Genomic DNA, 13,648 nt, shown 5'->3' with positions numbered 1-13,648 from the left:
AAACTCCTCAAGATGGGTGGTGACCATGGTGGCCATTTAGAAGTCGGCCATCTTAGATACAACTTTTGTTTTTTCAATAGGAAGAGGGCCATGTGACACATCAAACTTATTGGTAATGTCACAAGAAAAACAATGGTGTGCTTAGTTTCAACGTAACTTTATTCTTTCATGAGTTATTTACAAGTTTCTCACCACTTATAAAATGTGTTCAATGTGCTGCCCATTGTGTTGGATTGTCAATGCAACCCTCTTCTCCCACTCTTCACACACTGATAGCAACACCGCAGGAGAAATGCCAGCACAGGCATCCAGTATCCGTAGTTTCAGGTGCTGCACATCTCGTATCTTCACACCATAGACAATTACCTTCAGATGACCCCAAAGATAAAAGTCTAAGGGGGTCAGATCGGGAGACCTTGGGGGCCATTCAACTGGCCCACGACGACCAATCCACTTTCCAGGAAACTGTTCATCTAGGAATGCTCGGACCTGCACCCATAATGTGGCGGTGCACCATCTTGCTAGAAAAACTCAGGGAACGTGCCAGCCTCAGTGTACAAAGAGGGAAACACATCATCATGTAGCAAGTTCAAATATCCAGTGGCCTTGAGGTTTCCATTGATGAAGAATGGACCCACTGTCGTTGTACCCCATATACCACACCAAACCATCACTTTTGTTGTTCCAACAGTCTTGGAGGGATCCATCCAATGTGGGTTAGTGTCAGACTAATAGCAGTGGTTTTGTTTGTTAACTTCACCAGTCACATAAAAGTTTGCCTCATCACTGAACAAAATCTTCTGCGTGAACTGAGGGTCCTGTTCCAGTTTTTGTTTTGCCCATTTTGCAAATTCTGTGCGCCGATCTGGGTCGTCCTCGTTGAGATGCTGCAGTAGCTGGAGTTTGTAAGGGTGCCATTTGTGAGTAGCTAATATCCGTCGAAGGGATGTTCGACTAATGCCACTCTCCAGGGACATGCGGCGAGTGCTACGCTGTGGGCTCTTGCTAAATGAAGCTAGGACAGCCACTGATGTTTCTTCATTAGTGACAGTTTTCTTGCATCCACATTTTGGCAAATCCAACACTGAACCAGTTTCACGAAACTTAGCAAGCAGTTTGCTAACTGTAGCATGGGAGACTGGGTGGTCTCGTAGGGTGTCTTGCATTGAAATCTGCTGCAATGACCCGGTTACTGCGTTCACCAGATATCAACACGATTTCGATCCGCTCCTCACGTGTTAACCTCTTCAACATGTCAATGGCTGTGAACAAAGAGAAACTTGTAAATAAGTCATGAAAGAATAAAGTTACGTTGAAACCAAGCACACCATTGTTTTTATTGTGACATTACCAATAAGTTTGATGTGTCACATGGCCCTCTTCCTATTGAAAAAACAAAAGTTGTATCCAAGATGGCCGACTTCTAAATGGCCACCATGGTCACCACCCATCTGGAGGAGTTTGCCCCCTCACATATACTAATGTGCCACAAACAGGACTTTAATATCACCAACCATTCCCATTTTGTTACGGTGTATCCATATAAATGGCCCACCCTGTACTATACTTGTTAGGACCAGCAGTCACTTGTGAGGACACACAACCTGGTCCTCACAAATAAGATTTGAAGGCATTTTTAAAGCTCAAAATGTGGTTTCAGTGTCAGGGTTACAATTAGGTTATGGTTAGGTTTAGGGTAAGGGGTAGTCATTCGTATTTAATGGTTAGGGTTAGGTTAAGGGGCAAGGGAAAGCATCACATCAATGAAGGTCCTCACTAAGATAGCTGAACGGGGTTGCCTGTGTTTGTGTGTGTGTGTGTAGACTCAGACACTCTGAGAAAAAAACCTGTTGTTTTGTTCCCCAAGAAATGAAAAGTAATACAGTTTTAAAAACACATTAAAATCTCCTTATTTCTAGCATTTTTTTTTTTCAAGTGTACCAAAGTTGAGATGTATGAGAGTGCTGCCAGATTAAATGGATCATCTATAACAGAACTTGATATGTGAGAAGAGACATTTTTGTTTATTGTAACCTGTGTCAGTGGACTCTTGTCTCTGTCTAAAGAGCCTCTTTGTCTGCACTAACCTTCACAAACAGAACGCACACGCAGCAGCTGGGTGTGTATCTGTGGGCATCCAAGACAGAAGCACAAAGACATCATGGTTCCAGTAGTTCTGTGTGGACAGTGTTACGAAAGAGGAGGCTGTCAGATTCAAGATGATTCATGATTCCTGGAAAGAATCGAGGCCTTCATTTGGCTTTGTTAGCACACACCTTTCTTTTAGATTTCATTAAATGAAATGCACTGCAGCTGCAAGGGGTCCATGTCCAGGTGAAATTCAGGAGTGTTGAAAGAGAAGATGACAAGAAGTTGCCCTAGATGCCAAAGAGCTTGATGAAATTGCCTTGAAAATTTCTGGAGTAATTTCTGAGAATCATTCTGGTGGTCAGAATGCACCCTGATCATCTCACATTTGTAAAGAAATGTGAGGTGATAAGCATGCAATCTACTGTGAACCTTTGTTTTAAACTATGGTACTTTTGTCAGCATCTTTTCATCTCATCTCCTCCTCTGATTGTGAGGCACATATCTTGCAATGGACTGTACAGCAGACGTGGCCTATCAACCTGTCTCTGATGGTGTCTTTAATCTGTAACGTGCCCACAGAGCAAACTAAACTGCACTGCACAGCCTGCTTTAGAGTAACGGCCACATAAAAAGGGTTTGGCATTGCAATGAAGAGGAGCTGTGCAGGCTGGACATCTTTCTCACTCCCTCACCGATGTAAAAGATTGATATCTTAAAGTAAGCAAACTCTGTAAAGTCTATTGTGAAACATGATCTATGAACTGTGTGATGGGAACTGACAAGGAGAGTGTAATGGTAAAGACCCATGACTCAAGATCACTGACCTGAAACTGGACTAGGTTTAGCCCAGATTTCATTGAAATGGAGTGAAAAAAATAATCCTGTAAATTATCTTTCTTGTTCCGATTCAGTGGGTGCTGGCTTTTGAGATTTTCATCCCGCTCGTCCTTTTCTTCATCCTCCTGGGTCTGAGGCAGAAGAAGCCAGCAATTCCTGTCAAGGAAGGTAAGCAGAGTGTTTGAGAACCTAAAGACAGCAGTGGGAAAATTGTATTACCAGTAGACATGGGGGGTGGAAGCAATACATTTGACTGAAGTTGCTAATACCCAGGATTAAACGTCTACTGTATCTATCCTCAGAATCAACAACATTTCAGCACTCGTACTGCATCCTGCTGTTTACAGCAGTGATTGCAGCACAGGTATTCTTAGTGTCTCCATGATTTAGGTTAATCTAGTTTGTCAAAGCTACATAAACATTTCATATTCAAGTTCAGCATGTTTAGAGAATATTTTTATATATATTATCAATTATAATAATCAAAAAATGTTAACCTAAAGATACATAAAAATGACTAGACCAGCATAATAACTGTGTGAACAAAAAGTGCAGGTGTCTACCAGACAAAGCAAATCTTTGAAGCTTCCTGTCGGTTATTTCATTGGTTAATCGAGTAATTGGATAAGAAATGTTTTTGTTTTATTAATGAACATAAAATAAATATTTAAAAGAGAAAAAAACAGCTATTTCAAAATGAACTGCTTATTGGTTTCCAAATTAGAAACTGGTCATAAAGGACTGATTTTACAATTCACTCCGTATATATATATATATATATATATATATATATATATATATATATATATATATATATTAGGGATGCAACGATACCAATTTTTTCAAACCGATACGATACCGATACTTGGATCTGAGTACTTGCCGATACAGAGTACAAAAACCGATACTTCTACCACACACAAATGCAATGAATTGGAAGACAGGTTTTATTTTATTCTCTGCCGATAATAAATAATATCTTAATAAAAATGACCACAAAAAAACTTCCAAGTGAAAAATAAGCACTTCTGTTAAATTATTGCAGAGTCTCCACATTGTAATTTAACAAAATATCACTGAACTATTGGCACTGTCTCGAGCTTTCGGAATAATAAATAAACACTTGTGTTTGGAATAAAATAAACTTTTAAATTGTTGCAAAGTGTCCATATTGTAAACAAACAAACAAAATAACGAAAGCATTTGGCATTGACGAACAAACTCCCCATCTGCCCGTGGATCATCAGTCCACTGTGCCGTTAAACCAAGGACTGACATCGCGCACACACTGCTTGTCTTTACCTCTTCAGAAAGTTTTGGCACCATTATCTCCCTGATGTGTGGGCAGCTGGGAATTTCATATCGCAGCTCGAGTGTGCTGAGAAGAATCCTATGTTTTCCACGACTGGCATTGGCTGGTCATCCAGAGCGATAAAATGAGTCAGAGCCTCTGTTATTTTAACTGCCCGTGGATTTTCTCTTGACATTTTTCATCGCTTTTCCAAAACCTGAGTTAAAGTTGGCTGTTCCGGTCCACACTGCTGACATTTTGTTTAGCCTAGCTACAGCAGCCTCCAGTTTCTCTTTTTTTTATCTGGAGCTGCCAGTCTGACTCGTCTAACCCTGTGCCTGTTTAGCGCGGGATGTCCCCCTAGTGGCCAATCTAAAAAACTACAACAAAAATGACAAGCCACCCTCTGATTAATGAAATAAGTTAGTATCGGTTCATGGTATCGGTTAACTTTTACGAGTATGAGTGCACACACATTTTACAGTATCGGCCCCGATACCCGATACCAGTATCGGTGCATCCCTAATATATATTATACATATTTTTTTATGTGGGCGAAACTTGTTTTTACACGATGATGACTGAACACGGTCGTGCATGAAACACAGCACTGAGGATTTTGTATAATTGAGTTACTCTAATTACTCGATGAATCATTGCAGCCTTAGAATAAAGTATGCCAGTGTGGTGAATGCAGAGGGTTGCCAGTGAAGTGGCCAATACTGACTAGAATAAATGTGTTTCTATTTATGGCTTAAGTTTACCATAAAGGGGGTGGAGTTATGTGCACTGCCTTAATACTCCTCATTTTTGGTCAGTACTATTACCAGGAGGAACTTAAGTAAACTTGATATCATTATTCAGCTCCTGCTTCGTGGTGAGGCAGCAGCTGCTGCTCCTCACTGCCTTCGAAGGTAAAACATGCAACATGAAACTGCTTTTACTAAATAAAAAACATTGGAAAGGAAGCTGCAGACCAGCCGACAGTAATACCTGCAGCATCATACCAGCAGCTAATTTAGTCTTATATGGACCGTTTATACTGTCCTCCCACTCGATCCACCAAAAGTATGAGATCAACTTCTGCAACATTTCCTGTTTTTGTGTTCGTAGTTCATCTCCTAGTGATGTGTCTGCTCAGCTGTTAGCTGGTTTTTCATGTGTAACTGTTCCCTGTAGCCATCAGAGCACCCAGTTTATTTGATTTCTTTGTCTTTTATTCTTTTATTTTACATTTCTTTCTTTCTTTTTTCTGTCTTCCTTTCTTTCTTCTGCATGATGCATGTTCTCAACATTTTGGATGGACCAGTGTGTAAGTGTCATTGTGCATTTGTTTTATGCTAACAGATTATATAACATATCCTCTGTATATTGGAAGGCCGAGCTCTTCCCGGGCCCCGGATTGATTCTTTGGCTGTTGGAGATTTCTTTCACTTTGATTTAAATTGCTGTCAGATTTGTTTGAGTGATCATCTTAAACTGTCCCTTCTGTTATCTCTTAAGGTTGATTTTTGATACAAAGTCAAGAAACGAATTCATGGTTTAACTATAAATGGAGCATTTTAAATGCACCACAGAGAAAAAGACTGAACAGGCAGCCAAGTTTGATGCATCTTAAATGTAGTGATGTATAATCATGTCTCATAAAGGAAACAAATGATCAGGTGTACACACACACTGGTGTATATAGTTGTGGTTGCAGTTGGGCACACTACTCACAAAACCAAAGGATGTAGATTGAAAAAGCCAGTTTCATATTCCCTCTGAATCTGTACATTGGACACATTTACAGGCTACTCAACACATTAGATGGTAAACAGTATTGTTGCCCAGTCAGGAGCCGGTACGGATAATTCCAACAGTGCCTTTTAAAGTAACATGAATAACGAGCATGATGTATTTGCTCCAGGTGCATAAATGAATGAGCTCAGCACATACAGAGTCGGTAAAACGTGAGTGCAGATGAGTCTGATGTCTAAAACTTGGATTGCAGAGTAACTTCAGTCCCCAACATGATGCTTTTAGTGTAGTCCTAGCATAGTGGATGTTACCGTTCTCAGTCGGGACTTTACGTCTGCTCGCTGGAACGTTTTCAACTTTATAAGATGCAAAACAAAAAAAGGTAATGAAGGGAGTTCATCTTACTTTTTATCTCATGAGCTCCTGAATTATCTGGGTTGTAATTCAGTGCGTGCACTCAGGTAAAAAGGCTCACCTGGCTCCTGTGAGTGTGCTCCGCTCAGGTCACCTCAGAACCAGCACTGTGATGCACACTGCTGGTTGGCGGACACAGAGAAGCACATCTGTATTGTCATCCAATGGAATTACGAGAAGTAATCTAATCCACGACAGCGCTAACAAATATTTCTGTAATTACTGTTGAATCTTTTCACCATGTTCAGTGTTTCTGACCAGGCTATGAAAACTTAATGAGCTGCTGTTTAGTGCATGCTAATTCTGTTTCCTACACCATGCTGTGCACCTAACACTCCCTCAGTAAATCTACCAGCCTGTGACCTGATCAGAGAGGACAGATGTCAGTGAGCTGAAGAATGAACTGAACTACTCTGTAGGGCACATTTTACTTATATTTTCACACTTCCATTATAGAAATGCACGATGGCATTATTCACTGTGGACTCATCACTGAATAAATGATGTCTATATATACTTGGTGACCTGTGACATGTAAAGACCATCTTTGCTGTTGCCTGGATCTCGTATTGACCCTGTGATCTCCACACAACCTGTGGACTGGCAGTTAAATGCAGTCATGAGTTTAAGGGGGACTCCATAGTTTCTCCACCTTTTGTTTCATTGATTTTTCATTTGAAAAGTGAACATCTGTAAAAGTCAGCTTTTTGTGTAGTTAAAATGTTCCCACTGCGTCAAAGGGACATCTTTTATGTCATTTTGGACATACGATTTTAGTCCACTGACGAGGTTGTTTTGTAGCTCCAGGTGACGTCGTTTTTTATTATTACACTTATTATCTATTACACTTCTAGTGTTGATGTCAGTAGGACCTCTGTGGACGGGCTTTTTATAGTCCAAATCTGGTGGCTGTGGACGTCGTTTCAATGTCAAACTTAGACTTAAATTAGATGGAGTTTTTATAAAGCTTCCACCTGTATAGGCTCTGTAGTCCCATGTTTCCACAGGTAGAGGGCACTGTCCTGAAACAGTAAGCAAATGTACTGTTTATGAGAAACCTGCAGTCAGCTGAGCCTGAAGAAGTCACCTGGATGATGATGAAACATTTCTCCCTCTGAAGACGTCCAGATGAACAGAATCAACCTTTTCGGATGGATTTCAATGTTTTTAATATTTCACATTTTTTAAATAAATGGTCGTTTTAACCTAATTACAAACAAATAAGTTGAATAATTAAAATAAATAAACCAGTTAAGGAAAAACTGGAAAACTTAAAATAACAAACAAAACAAAAACCCCACATGTTGTGAATAATTTGAGTAACACAGAATAAATCGTGTTTGTTTATCTATCTTACGTCCGATGTTTAGTGGGTCAGGTTAATAAAACTATTCTGGAAAAACTATTTTTAGCCAAAACAATCATAAAATGATGATGATAGTTTTTACTATAATCAGTCCGGTAGTTTATTTTAATGCTGCAGAGTGTATTTGGGCACACACAAGGAAAAGGATAAAGGGGTGGAGCAAGACATTGAACGATGCTTGTTCTTGGTCAGACTCCGTTTGTTACAAATGAAACCATATTTCACTGTGGGTTTGTCTTCAACCCACCATGATATTCTGTGAAGTGTGTTAGTTTACATTTTTCTTTTTGACTTTTTGTGGCTATAAAGCCTAGTGTTTCAGGGGATTTCCCTAAACGTAAACTTTTAAATACAATACAAATGAAACATTCAGCTTCAGACCTGCAGTGACACCAGGGTAAAACAATGAAGGCTAGAAGCTGGCACCAGACACCTTTCTTTATGAGGGCAGCAGGTGTAAGAGTATGCAATCCAGAGACTACGACAGCCAAAGGCAACCGTTAAAGAGAGAAGTTCAATTCAATATAATTCACTGTTATTTATATAGCACCAAATTGCAACAACAGTCACCTCAAGGTGCTTTATATTTCCAGGTAAAGACCTTCCGATAATAGAGAGAAACCCCAACAACCAGAAGAATCCCCACCCCTATGAACTAGCACTTTGGGGAAGGAAAAAAGAGGAAAAACTCCCTTTTAACAGGAAGAAACCTCAGACAGAACCAGGCTCAGGGAGGGGCGGCCGACCGCAACCGGTTGGGGTGAGAACAGGATAAAAGACATGCAGAGTGGTTATAAACATGTGGTAAGAAAGAGAAACTGTAAGAATGGCATAGCTGGACAATACAGATATGAGAGTGAGCAGGAGGACAGTGGGAAGTGTTTCTGTGGGTAGGATGAATCCACACCCACAGGCAAGCTTCAGGAGCAGAGTAACCATGGAAACCTGGAGCAATTAGCAGGAACCAAATTTTCTTTTATCACCGGCTGTGAGATGGTCCAGCTAGCATTTATGGACAGAAGTGGGAAAATATCACAGACCATGACAACATGATGAAAGGCTTCATATTCAGCATTGACATGTGGGAGCCTCTTTGGCCATTAACTGCTGTGCTGCCTGACAGCTTTCCTCCTTTCTGACTCTAACACAATCTCTCCTTCTCCTTTTTCATACTCATTGTCCTGTTTGGTGTCTGATTTCCTTTACCAACCCTTCATATTTACTTCCTCTGTTTGCCTCGTCCCTCTCACTCTGTCTGTGGCTGTGTCTTTTTCTCCTTCTGTGGCACCTGTCCCATTTCCCCCCCCTCATGTCCAGCCTTTTACAGCGCTGCGCCGCTCACCTCGGCTGGCATCATTCCCATCATGCAGTCGCTCTGCCCAGATGGACAGAGAGATGAATTTGGTTTCCTGCAATATAAGAACTCCACGTGAGTAGGGCTCTTCCACAGTCACTTGTTCATTTGTGTTTTGGCTGACTTGTGAGAAATACGTTCACTGCTTCTCGAGCGCACTCTAAGGTCAGTTCTTCTACATATGATGGTTCCAGTGCAAAGGCCTCTGACCCCCCCAAGCCCCTCACGTTTCCCAGCACTGAAACTAGGCCTTGCTGCAGCTGAAGAGGCTTGAATCACTTTTGTGATCAATGTTGCTAGAATGTTACAACATTATAAATTTTTATTTATGTTAATAGTTATTTTAGATTTGAAAGATCATAAACGTAGCATATTTTCTGCTGAGGCAACATGTACAACACTGTTTTTATGTGCAGGCACTAAAAAGTCAACATATTACAGAACCCGTCATTAACTCCAGCCTGTAGAGAGACTGTGTTCTTCTTCTTTTGAGGTGTGAGAATGTTTCATGTCTGAATCTGTTTCAGTGTGACCCAGCTGCTGGAGCGGATAAGTGAAGTGGTTGAACAGAATCAGCTCTTCACATCTGATAGACCTGGTTTAGGTCAAGAGCTGGAGACCCTGCAGCAGCACCTGGAGAGCCTCAGCTCCACCCCATTACCACATGACCACAACTTTAACAACAGCCAAGGTGTGACTTTTACACTTTAGACTTTAGAGCTGTTGTTGTCATTGTGCAGATTCTTGTACAGCGAAATTGGATAGCTGGACCGCAAAGGTGCAAAGTAAAGAAAACAATATACAACAAGGAAAAAGCAATATACAGTACATATATGTGAGTAAACTATATAGAAACATTGAAACAGACACATTGTGGGGCTGTACACAAGCAGTTATATGATATAAATAAATAAGGGTGGAGGGGCTATGGTCATTTAGGGTGGGGATGGTAATTCCACTGAGACCAAAAATATAAATAAAAGGAAAGACTGAGATATTGATCATGGGATGGCAGCAACATAGTTGATCAATAGCAGCGTCACAGTGACTTCCAGCTGTACTAAATCCAGTTTGACTGTTGCTTTGTGGAAGTCTCTGCTTCACCATTTCAGAACAGTTCTTGTGTTTTGAATTTCCTTTTGAGAAAGAGGACAAAGTGTTAGCGAGTCGGTGCAAGATCCTGCATTGGGACAAGCCACAGTGTGTTTTCTTCTTCCAGTGATGACCCTCAAAATGAAGATGAACTCAGTTTAGCTCCACAGTGAAATTTCAAACCAACATATGCACAGTTGGGAATCTAATCTTATGTAGCAGGAGAGCCATGAGCAGAATGATGGCGCTCGAGAAGAAGAAACTCGTTTCCTCTGAGTGCAGTAGTAGAACGTCTCGATCATACATCATACATATATACATGTTACTTTCAAAACTCTTGTTTTACTGAATGACATGAAAGCGTTGACATGATTTCATGTGTTTTGGGTGCAGGCTTCACTCTGGCCAGCGTGTTGAAGAATGAATCCGTTTTCCAACAGTTCCTGATCAAGAACCTTTCCTTGTCTGACTCCATAGCCAACCTTCTGCTCAACACTCCAGTGAGCCTCGCAGAGGTGATTTACCATTACTAACAGAAAGTCTTCACTCTGTTTGGTTTATTCAATTCATCTCACCTCAGGTAAATTGCTGTTATTTTATAATATGTCACGCGACTCTTTTGGGTTTGTTTTTTCCGAGTTGCTATGGTCATTTTTCCCATCCCATTACAAAATCAATTTAAAAAGCAGCCAACGTGCAAAGGACAAAACCTTCATAATGCCCAGAAGGCAGTTACAAAATAATTACAGTAGGTAAAAGTCTGGGAAGATAAACATGAATCTTCAAGACTTTTTGAAGTTTAAAGAAATGTAAAGGATAAATCCAAATATAAAGTTGTAAACTAAATGATAGGTGATGCTCAAAATTCATCAAAAAGTTTTTGTGATGCTTTTGAATAATCATACAATATAATCCTGAATTAAGTGAAGGGTTGGATGGCATTGGTGCAGTAAACGCATGAACAGCTGTTGCTTAATGTTTGTTGTAATCATTATGTTCTGCTTTGATGAGAAACTGCAGTTTCTGTATCCACCAGATAACTCATCCATATCACCTGAAACACCTTCTCAGTTATTTCAACTACTATTCAGACAGTATGTTGTGCTGGTGTGTTCTTGAGTACATTGTTGCATTGTTAGCTTTAGTACTTTAAAGAACTCTGTTAGTGTCCTGAGAGGGAGTCAGAGGATGGACAGCTTCCTTCAGTCAGGCATTAGCATGTGGCTGCAGAGGGGAACTGGATTCCAGTAACACACTGGTCTCTAACTCTTAAGAAGGATCTGCACTGCAGGGAATCCAGTTAGCTCACACAATACTGCAAATGTGTGTGCAATTAATAAGCTAGTTTAGAGTAAATGTCTTTAAGCCAACCCAGCTTCAAGTGCTGGATTGAAGCTGGAAAGAGCAAAGAAATATCCCGAGATCAAACGTCCATTACAAAGTTGTTCAGTAAAGATGGATCGCTGGTCCTGTCCACGATCTGTGCAAATTACACCTGTGAAGACTTGGCTGTGAAGCCCCTCCTCTCAGTCCCTCCCAAACATGCCGGAGGAGTTCCACGGAGCATAAAAAGAAACTGTTTTGCACAAAAGTAAAAATAAATAAATGTATAAATGTATTTTAAAAACAACATTTTTGTATTATTAACGTTTGCTTTTTAAGTTGTATCTTATCCTTCTATACCAGTTTGTTTTCCAATGCCAAAATCAAGTCACACAATTCTGGCCATCAGTTTGTGGCCTGACGTTCAAGCACACAAAGGCTCTGCAGCACGAGAGTGATTGGAAACACACCAACAACTCCACGGCTGAGTGGTTAAAAAACAAAAGGTTTTTGAGTGGCTTAGTCAAAGTCCGTACTTAAATTTGGCTTGACGTTTAACGGGCCTTTCATACTCAAAAACCCTCCGGTGTGGCTGAACAGAAAGCACTAGAACAGTGATCCAGAAGCTCCGCAGTGACTCGCTGACAGTTTTGTGTGTGATCTGTAGGTTTACAGCCTTATCGTCGGTACACATTTCGGAGATGGCGGAGGAGCCCACAGCTGGATTCAACAGGCCAAGGGCACCACACAAAAACCTAGAGACCGAGTCCTTCAGTTAGAAGTAAGTGCTTCAAGACTTCAAGGCTCATGTGGGCAACGACAGTGAGACCTGGAGGGGTGTAACTGGGAGGAATGGTCTGCCTTATCTGCACCCAAGCGGTGTTGTATTATCTGACTTCTGTGCAAACAGTTTGTCCATAACGAACACCATCTTCCATCATTACGGTGTCCATACGTGCACATGGCCCCAGGACATCCTAGGCTGCAGCTCAATGATCGATTTTGTAATCGCATCATCAGGTCTGAGGCCGTATGTTCTGGAGCAGTCATTCTCAAACTGTGGTACGCATACCACTGGTGGTACGTGAGCTCCCTCTAGTGGTATCAGGGAAGTTTCCCCCAAAAAATTAAGATTAAATAAAATACCATGTTCTGATTTTCGAAAAATTTAGTCGTACAGCTCTGCTATCACTATAACATAAACTAAGACTAAACAGCAGTGGCGTTTGTAGGGTTACTGAGGTTGGGCTAGCTGGGCTAGCTGCTTCACTGAGCGAATGGGTTAAATGCAGAGAATAATTTCCCTACAGGGGATTAATAAAGTATACAAAAAAATGTGCTGCATGGTGGTTAGCTACAGAGCTGCTGCCCCAGCATGTAACAGCATAGAGGATGGCACTGGTCACAAAGATGATGTTTTAAACACTTCAGCTGCCTCAGAAAATAGACACGACTCTGGCCCGTCCTGTAAAGTGCAGTGGCGTTCTAAACCCCGTCCAGTTTATTATCTATGTGCACTCCAATGTATTTATAGTCCTCCACAATCTCCACATCAACCCCCTGGATTGTAACAGGGTTCAAGGTTTCCTGGTCTTCCTAAAGTCCACAGTCAATTCTTTAGTCTTTCTACTCGCACCACGTGACAAAGGAGTCAACCACAGCCCGGGACTCCATCTTATCAACCTCAGTGATGCATCCAGCCATCCCAGAGTCATCAGAAAACTTCTGAAGATGGCAGGTCTCTGTGCAGTCTCCAGAAGTTCTCTGAAGGATGCTGGACAGACCTGGCGCAACTGAACGTATAGTGACGGTGCTCTGGAAACACCAAGCAGAGGCCTCGGTCCACAAGATCTTCAACTTGCACCTCCGGAAGAGCAACAACAGCGTTCTGAGAGAGACAGGGGACACTGAGTCCGAATGGACCATATTCAGCACCTCCATTGCTGAGGCTGCTGCACTGAGCTGCAGCTGCAAGGTATCTGGTGCCTGTCATTATGGTAACTCCCGAGCTAGATGGTAGACACTGGAGGTGAAAGGAGCCACCAGGCTGAAGAAAGAGTCCTATCGGGCTTGGTTAACCTGTGGGGCTGGAGGCAGCCAGGAGGTACCGGCAGGCCAAGTGGAACGTGGCTCTGGCAGT

The 13,648-nt window shown here is 41.4% G+C and overlaps 1 protein-coding gene across 1 annotated transcript in view; it reads left to right on the top strand.

Annotated features, from left to right (window-relative positions):
* The window catches only part of abca2 (ATP-binding cassette, sub-family A (ABC1), member 2), a 102,294-nt gene that overhangs the window by 16,388 nt on the left and 72,258 nt on the right, over window positions 1-13,648 (top strand). The window contains 5 exon segments of the mRNA XM_040046497.1: window positions 3,003-3,096; window positions 9,057-9,168; window positions 9,621-9,784; window positions 10,579-10,700; window positions 12,176-12,289. Of these exon segments, the coding sequence (XP_039902431.1) occupies window positions 3,003-3,096; window positions 9,057-9,168; window positions 9,621-9,784; window positions 10,579-10,700; window positions 12,176-12,289 (606 nt within the window).

Source organism: Simochromis diagramma, unplaced genomic scaffold, assembly GCF_900408965.1.
Source record: "Simochromis diagramma unplaced genomic scaffold, fSimDia1.1 OVJJ01000005.1, whole genome shotgun sequence".
NCBI lineage: Eukaryota > Metazoa > Chordata > Actinopteri > Cichliformes > Cichlidae > Simochromis > Simochromis diagramma.
Note: the sequence above shows the minus strand (reverse complement) of the source record. Positions and strands in the feature narration are given on the sequence as shown.